The 8,573-nt window shown below is 47.9% G+C and overlaps 3 protein-coding genes across 3 annotated transcripts; 1 reads left to right on the plus strand and 2 right to left on the minus strand.

Moving 5' to 3' along the window:
• Positions 1-389: 389 nt before the first annotated feature.
• On the minus strand, positions 390-1,921 carry BDW43DRAFT_304586 (agmatinase; the record flags this gene model as incomplete). Its single annotated transcript, XM_032045628.1, has 8 exons — positions 390-598; positions 650-875; positions 929-971; positions 1,022-1,043; positions 1,103-1,126; positions 1,179-1,332; positions 1,401-1,595; positions 1,664-1,921. 8 exons carry the CDS (start codon positions 1,919-1,921, stop codon positions 390-392), a joined length of 1,131 nt encoding a protein of 376 aa, XP_031894321.1.
• A 616-nt stretch (positions 1,922-2,537) lies between these two features.
• On the plus strand, positions 2,538-4,579 carry BDW43DRAFT_245263 (putative GABA permease). The gene is made up of 5 exons (XM_032039728.1): positions 2,538-2,851; positions 2,901-2,961; positions 3,011-3,243; positions 3,309-4,151; positions 4,214-4,579. Exons 1-5 carry the CDS (start codon positions 2,761-2,763, stop codon positions 4,564-4,566), a joined length of 1,581 nt encoding a protein of 526 aa, XP_031894322.1. The 5' UTR covers positions 2,538-2,760; the 3' UTR covers positions 4,567-4,579.
• A 1,562-nt stretch (positions 4,580-6,141) lies between these two features.
• On the minus strand, positions 6,142-7,173 carry BDW43DRAFT_323875 (aldo/keto reductase; the record flags this gene model as incomplete). Its single annotated transcript, XM_032049833.1, has 1 exon — positions 6,142-7,173. The coding sequence occupies one exon, from the start codon at positions 7,171-7,173 to the stop codon at positions 6,142-6,144; it is 1,032 nt and encodes a 343-aa protein (XP_031894323.1).
• Positions 7,174-8,573: the final 1,400 nt, after the last annotated feature.

Genomic DNA, 8,573 nt, shown 5'->3' on the forward strand with positions numbered 1-8,573 from the left:
TCTTTGGATTGTTTTTTATTGAAGTGGCCTTATTCATAGGTAGATCATTAGGGGGATATGGATAGAGGTATCTGTAGGCCATGAATATTAGGTGTGCTGGTTGTCTTGCTGGCGATAAGCGCTGCATGAAATCGGCATTCATCAGCCCTAACGGTACGGTACTTGACTCGATTGATGAACAAATACCTCCATGCAATATTCTCTATTGACTAGCTGCCTTACGGGTATAGTATATCTAGTATCATGATCAAGAAGACTAGCGATATACTATGGTTGAAGCCACCAATGAATCTTCTACTTTTCACGCTCACCATACACTTCATCCCAGTACCATTGTGAAAGCTAAGAATAATCCAACTCATACTAACTAATATACAAGGTAGAGATTCTCAACTATCCGTCACCGGTGTTTCCACCATCAGATACAGCAACGAATGGGCCACTTCGGCGGCAGCCAAAGTTGTCGTCTCAGCTGTCGTATCGTATATGGGTGCGACCTCTACAACATCTGCGCCTATGACTGACAGACCATGTAGAGCGTCCAAGATGGAAAGAAGCTCCCGTGTAGTAAAGCCACCAGGCTCTGCCGTCCCAGTCGCTACTATAGTTAACCATATGAGCTTCATATAGAAAGAATGAGAACACTCACCAGGTGCGTAAGCTGGATCCAAAACATCAATATCCACAGAGATATACACCTTGCTATCGCCGACTCGGGATTTGATTTCTTCTACGACTCCGTTTACCCCAAGTCGGTCCAAATCACGGGCCTTGATGATTTCGAACCCGCAGCGGATATCATTCCTGAGATCACCCTTTCGACGTATGACCGGGGCACGGGTACCAACATGGACTGAAGTGTTGCGAATAAGACCCTGTAAATTGTTAGTATATAGTTGAATTGAGTAGTATTTGGACGGAGAAAGACCTCTTCATGGGCTATGTGCAGGAAAGTACCGTGGTTGACCCCGCTTGAACATGTCAATTGGGTGGCCTGTCCATTCTGTTTTCTGGAACTTACGCATAGTGAGAGATACCACCACCTGCTATATGTGAGAACTTATTTCAATAGAAGCGCCGTACTATTAAAACAGGAACATACCTAGCACCTCAGGGTCCCAAGTATCTAAACAGACTAGTAAGATTCCTATATGGTGCAGATGCGAAAGAGGGCTTACCGATGTGGCTGTCAAAGTGAATTACCGAGACAGGTCCCCACTTCTCGTACGTTGACCTCAGGGCTGATAATGTGGTCGTGTGGTCTCCGCCGAGAGTAAGAATACGAGGGACACCACCCACATTGGTGGTATTCGTAGGACGTGACGATACTACCTGGGCAGTAGTTCCAACGATAAGTGGGATTGTAGGCTATATGAAACAAAAACCAGATGAGCACGTACCTTGTGTGCTAGATCCAGCTGCTTCAATGCAACCGTATTGTCCAGCCAGGTCAGCGGCACATCACCGCAATCCACCATCTTCGCCCAGCTTTCGAAGACGTTCACCCCAGTATAGATATTCCATCCTTGCAATCGACGGGAGCCAAGCCGAATTCCCCCAGGTCCGTATCTAGCTCCGGGGCGAGCGGTAACTCCCTGTAAAGCATAGTCAGTGAACCTTTACGAGGCCCCTGCACTGAATTGCAAGAAAGGTGATGATGTACAGTGTCAAATGGAGCACCCAGAACCGCTATATCATAAGGAGTGGACTCTGCCTGGTCATCCACTAGGCAATTTACGTAAGGTAAGTTGGCGAAGGTAGTTAACCCCGAGAATTGACTTCCGGTAACAATATCAACACCATAGTCTTTGCCGAGCGGAACTTGGCCGAACTCTTGAATAGCTGCTACCGGAGGAAAGACTATCTCCCTCGCTATGGCAGACGTAAACACAGTGAAGGAAAGTAGACTGTATGTATACATTCTGGAATCCAATACAATGAATGAAACAAGGAAGAGGAAAGGGTTCTTTATCATCCATCTGCTGATTTATAGACGTTAGGGCCAAGCACTATGACTTTCCCTTTCCGTTCTAGAGTTGAATCCTCTCTGCGTTATCGCCAAGGATACGGGGGGGTGGGGGGCCTCGGAAGCCGGATTCATATTATTAATATGCGTTTTAAGAGCTGATATAAGTTCTAACGGCTAGGATGAGGGCTTTCCTGAGAAAGCGACTCAAATCATAAAATCAGTGTCCTCTTGACATACATATATTCGGAAGGTATGAATAGCACCATGATGTTTCTCGCTGATAGGAATGAAGAGATATACTTATCAATCACATTAGGAGATTGATTTTTGAAACCACCTCCCATGACTCCTCAGAGGGCTGCTTATCGTGACACTGACACAGTGACATAGCCCCACTAACGGTTTCCCACCCAATCAGATTTTTAACATTCTGAATAATACCGTGCTCAAACTTGGGTAAACTGACCTCAAATTATGTCCAGATACCTAATCTCAGTAGGTATGTTGGTTCCAGTGCGGAGAATTGATTCGCTCCCCCACACTTGCAGCTCCACCGTCCATCGCGGAGACCTTCTCGATTGGGAAGGTCTGATAGCCTATCTATCTTATCGCTGTCAAGCCTCCCTCCGGTTATCATCAAACCAAGGGTTCCTCCATGGGGATACTCTTGCCGACAAGGAAGCTCCCCAGATATGGCGATGCCCTTTTTAAAGTCACCTACCTGCCCCTAGTGCCAATGGCTGCCCAGGGCGTGGATCTTCGAGGTGTCATAACAAGGAACACGACCAGCTATGATCATGGCAAAGGACGACGATAACAGCCAAGTCTTTTCAGAAACAACCCGGGAGGATGCCCGTTTGGAAAACTTGGGGTACGAGCAAGGTATGCGCTCCCTCTACAACGCCATGCTTGCCGGCTAATGTTCGTGTAGAGCTCAAGCGAACCTTCGGATTGTTGGGGATGATTGGCTTTAGCTTCAGTGTAGTGACCTCGTCAGTCGAACACCCACCCGCTTATACAATGATTGCTAACCTTGGGTAGATGGACAGCACTAAGTGGTGTATTCATCGTCGGTGTTACATCTGGTGGTCCTCCGGTCATGGTGTTTAGTTTCATCGGCGTGAGCCTTCTCACACTAGCAGTTGCTATCCCCATGGCGGAAATGTGTTCTATGTACCCCGTTGCAGGTGGCCAATACTCTTGGGTTGCTGCTCTGGCGCCCCCAAGTATTGCGCGTGGGCTTTCTTACATCAGTGGCTGGTTTATGCTCATCGGTATATATTATTCTCCCATTGAAACCTAGACGTGCCCTGGGAACTAATTGCCGATTTCACACCAGGTATCCTCGCAATGGGAGCAACTAATAATTCCATCGCCGCCAACTTTGTCCTCGGCATGGCCAATCTTGTCTTCCCCGACTATAACATCCAGCGCTGGCATACCGTCCTAGTAGCTTATCTAGTGGCCTTCCTTGCAACAGCACTCAACATCTGGGGTCCTCACCTCCTCAACCGCATCTCCCGATTCATCTTGATCTGGAACGTCGGCTCGTTTTTAATAACCATGATCGTCCTCCTCGCCACAAACGGCAACAAACAGCCCGCGTCGTTTGTGTTCTCAGAATTCCAAAACTTCACCGGTTGGGGATCAGCAATGGCAGCCATCGTCGGTATCCTGCAAGCCTGCTTCGGCATGTGCTGCTACGATGCCCCATCCCACATGACTGAAGAAATGAAATCAGCATCCGAGGAAGCCCCCAAGGCCATCATTCTCTCTGTCGTGTTGGGCGCTGTCACCGGCTTTGCCTTCCTCGTCACTCTCTGCTTCTGCATCGGTGACATCAATAGCACAGCCAATACGACCACCGGCGTGCCTGTCATCCAAATCTTCTACGACTCGACAGGGAGCAAAATCGGCACATGCTTCCTGTCCAGCATGATCGCTGTCATCGTCATAATTGCCGGGAACAACCTTCTGGCCGAAGGATCTCGTTCCGTCTATGCTTTTGCGCGCGATCATGGTCTTCCATTCTCCGATGCTTTTTCGAAAGTAGACAGCAAGCGAAATGTGCCTGTAAACGCCGTGGTCCTTACTCTCGTCGTTCAGCTCGCTCTAGATGCCATTGACTTTGGCACTACCACCGGTTTCGAAACAGTCATTGCTATTTCTACGGAGGGATTCTGTAAGTTCAGCACTCAGTTATCCTATTCCTTCTTCCTTGGTAAACCACTAACGAAGCTTAAGATCTTTCATACGCCATGGCTCTATTAAGCCGTCTACTTGGCTTCATAACGGGCCATAAGCCCCGAATGAGTGGCCCCTTCGCCCTCCCGCAGTCTATGTCAATCGCACTCAACGTACTCGGCCTCCTGTTCCTCCTCTTCGCAGCCATTACGTTTAACTTCCCTACTACCTACCCAGTTACGCATGAGTCGATGAACTATACCTCGGCGGCTATCGGTGTTATTGCGTTACTTAGTACCGTGACGTGGATAACAACGGGCAGGAAACAGTTTACAGGCCCGCAGGCCATGAGCGTGTTGAATGGGCACGAGAGGGAAGAAAGCGTGAGTGGGGAGATGGTTAAAAAGGGATAAATGCTACCCTAGTAAGAAATAATACAGTTATAACATAAACAGACTCTCTTGATCTATTGTATATCACGCATTAAAATGGTGTTCATGAATATATCTCGGACTATCGCCGTTGCCTGTGCATTACTGTGTCTAAAGCACAACCAGTTTTCGTCAATTTTTTGAATTATTCCACAATATAGCCCAAAATTTCCCAATGCCCCATGGAGTATTTGCTCGTGTTAGTATTGCTAGTTTCCTAATAGAGAAGCTGTGTCGAGTCGACCATCAACAGGCCCAGAGATATCCTTACGTCGGCAACATTGCTAGACCTAATTTCTTCATCACCTCGAGAGTTATCCTTGACATACTCGTTGGCTCGTTCCTAGCTTGTATTCTTCCTCGAGTTTACGGGCCGCCCCGATGTCGATTATACCACGCTGCTCGAATTTCTCCATCATTCTGGCACAAAGCACCCCTTCAACAACCACGCAAATTTTAGAAACTCGGGTTTTCCTGCAACGATCGCAGGCAGGATCCTGGACCTTCCCAGCTTGATGGACAAGGGCCGACTCGCGATACTGGATACGATCATGGAATCCGCATCGGCTTCGGCGCTCGAGAGCCATCGTAAAGCTTTGCTATGCTTAAATCTAATAAGAAACAGAACCTATCCGACCTCAAGATTGGCATACTTGGCTTCGGCCTTGACGTTTCGAGAACGTGCCATAAATTGCCCGGAGATCATGGTCCCTAGCATGCTCGCCGTGTGTATAAGGATCCAGTTGATGACAATATTCCCAAGAATGGGTGAGTCGCACCTTTATTTGACGATGAACAGGCACAGTGTCCGCAGCACCTTTTGAAGGGACAAAATGGCTTGGGCCATTTTCCGATTCCAGGCTTCATAAGCTGAATGCCAAGGTTAGGAAGTTCTTTCGCTAACTCAGTTGCCCCTCAGGCAACACTCGGAAATTGAGGTATGAGATTCTACCATCTTAGTAATGTAGAAAACCGTGTTGCCGTGAAAGGATGTAATCATCTCCTTCAGCCGGCGCAAGACCTTCGCCGTATTCGTTCTTTGATTCCTGACCGAGTAGAGTTGTTGCCCCTGACAGCAGGCCAAGTATTCATCTGCCTGAGCAATCGATAAAGGACTTTGTAGAGAGGCGAGACTCTCTTCCGGATCGGGCATCACGAGCACCGACGGAAAGGAGGAGGGTGTCGCCAGCCGCCTTGTGGTCAACTTTCCAACGTCGGTGGTGGCGTTGGAAACCGTGTGCTCGAGATACGCGCTGGCGGTTGGCTCAGTTCTCAGCAGCCTCAAGCCTCAAGCTAAGCCGATGTAACGGTCTGTTGTTCTTAGATGTTCTGTGTATGTAAGTCGATAGAGATAGAATGACGTTTGGCTTGGTAGGGATCTAAGCAGGCCTGCCCCTGGTTAGGGCAGCCATATATATGTAGACGAACAGGCTCCCGGTAAGCTGTTTTAGATTGCAATTATTTCTAATTGATTGAATGTTTGAAATGTCATAACTGCACCCATTATGCTTGGACCACTCAACTTCAATGCCCGTTGTTTGGCATGAATGCAGTAGTTCACTTGTGACCGATAATATTCTTGGGTACATACAAGTCATCGATACTCTGAATCTCTTCTTCACTAAGCTTGAAATCAGCAGCTTGAATAGCTTCAAAAACTCTCTCCTTCTTACTCATCCCCACAATCGGGGAGGTAATGAAGGGCTTGGAGAAGGCCCAAGCCAGTGAGACTGTGGCCATCGAGACCCCACGACTCGTAGCAATTTCTTCAATCTTCTCGTTGATCTTCCTATCCGCATCAGTAAACGGATTGCCATAGTACGCCCCATTCATCCCCTCTCCCCGGGCCGTGTCACTCTTCTTCCACGGCCGTGCCAAATATCCCGCCGAAACAGGGCTCCAGGGAATACTCGCCATCCCGAACTTAGCAAGCGAGGGAAACATTTCTCGCTCCTCCTCTCGATAAATGGGATTATACAGATTTTGCATAGTAATGAACTCAGTCCACCCATTCATCCGTGCCGTATACTGGTATTCTAAAAGTTGATGCGCCCACATCGACGACGCCCCGATATACCGGGCCTTCCCAGACTTCACAACATCATGCAGCGCCTCCATCGTCTCCCTGGGCGAGGTGTTGGGATCAAACCGATGGATCTGCAGCAAATCAACGTACGGCAAATCGAGTCGCTTCAAACTCGCATCAATACTATCGAAGATATGTTTCCGACTTAGCCCGTGCTGATTGACATAGCCGTTCTGGTCTCTTTCATCGTAGGACATGTACAGCGGCCTCTCCGCGCCGCGTCCGACTGGCGCCCAGACCTTGGTCGCGACAACGATGCTCTCGCGGTTCCAGTTGTACTGCTTGATTGCCTTTCCAAGAATGATTTCCGAATCACCGTTAGAGTATGTATTGGCTGTATCAAAAAAGTTGAGTCCCGCCTGGTAGCAGTAGTCGAGAACGGGGAGGGCTTCCTCTTCTGGAATCGCCCATGAGAGGGGCTTTCCGGGCGTGCCGTAGCTCATACATCCCACGCAGATGGGGGAAACGCGGAGACCGCTAGATCCGAGGCGCACGTACCTCATATTGAGGTTGGTCTTTGAGAAGGGGTTTCTTCAAGCTGGATGCACTGTACGAGGGGAGGTGAACGGCCGTATATGTAGGGTTAAATTGCGGAGTTAGCGGGGGTTAAGTACGGTTGAACGGCTTATATCCGACTGCATTGTCATTGATGATACGTGGGTCTGCAGCCTGGATTTGCCCCTCCTCTTGACTGCCAATAAGGTCCACGATCAACCTGCGAGGTGTTTCGCGTTTCCGGAATTGGACTGTGAGCATTGCGGCTTCTTGACCGCCGGGACCTTACAGCGGATTAGATATCGGGATGAAATGATTCGAAAACATGACTGTATACTTCATTTGACCAGATCGTCATATTATATGTACCGTAGAATCAGGTCGGGGTTGAATATATTTCTCAAGAGTAACGCTGCCTAGCCTGGTTCTAGCTATTCTATTGTCTTGACTTCAACACTGGCATAGGTATCATGTAACTGGTCATGAGCTAGTAATACAGAGTGCTTATTCCGGACGGTGGAAAGCTGTACCTGGAAGAGTAAGTACTCTGAACCCATCTTTGATTAGACTATGCCAGAGCCAAACCGGCACATGTGGCCCACAAATATGCTATATTATATATATAATAAATGAAAATTATTTGGAAATTAATACTTGTCTGTCTACCCATTCAAACTCTATGAGTTTATTGTGTGTTAGTCTATGGTTCTGCTATTCGAGGGCATTTGCGGTGATAGCAAAATGATGGCCACCCGCATCCTTCGTATATACTACGCCGTGAAACGCAGACTGTAAATCCCAATTCAGTGTGGGGGGTGGCCACTCCAGCTACTCTGAAGTGAGCCTAAAGAGAGGGAAGTGCCTACTAAAATCTTCCACTTACTAAGCCCCTCTGTCAGGACCAACCTATTCGATTAGAAGTTTAGAAGTCACTTCACAAGGTCACAAGGTTATAGGAACCGCAATAGTACTCAATATTGCATTCCACAAAGACGTCGTTGCTCGGTATTGCTTTAATATCTGGGAGACATTCGAGGAAGCTCGTGCGATCCATCATCAGTCAAAATACCTCTTTGATTCCATTGTCTCCTCTCCGATCAATTGCCCGGGCCTGACACTAAGAACACAACCGAGATGGCGTTTAACATGCGGGAAATGTGCCTGAGATGTCTACAAATTAGAATGCACGCTGAAGGTACAATATGGGCCTAGCTGGAAAGTTATCTCAGGATAGGTTCACATCGTAAAGTACCATATTTCTTAGCTAATATGATTCCTGTCATTTATACAACAGGCCCGCAATGCGGCCGTTTGCTCAATGGGACGTGTGCTTTATAGGGTCGCTTAGTCAAGGAATAAAGCTTGCTCTTAACCTTAGAATGTAATATTTTGGCTGGGGCTTTACGCA

This window comes from Aspergillus alliaceus (genome assembly GCF_009176365.1).
Source record: "Aspergillus alliaceus strain CBS 536.65 unplaced genomic scaffold BDW43scaffold_84, whole genome shotgun sequence".
NCBI lineage: Eukaryota > Fungi > Ascomycota > Eurotiomycetes > Eurotiales > Aspergillaceae > Aspergillus > Aspergillus alliaceus.

Bases quoted from the DNA above. Each gene is read 5' to 3' on its own strand.
- BDW43DRAFT_245263 (XM_032039728.1), top strand. From the start codon at position 2,761: ATGATCATGGCAAAGGACGACGATAACAGCCAAGTCTTTTCAGAAACA. The intron at 2,852-2,900 runs GTATGCGCTCCC...ATGTTCGTGTAG, and splicing joins AAACTTGGGGTACGAGCAAG to AGCTCAAGCGAACCTTCGGA. The intron at 2,962-3,010 runs GTCAGTCGAACA...AACCTTGGGTAG, and splicing joins AGCTTCAGTGTAGTGACCTC to ATGGACAGCACTAAGTGGTG.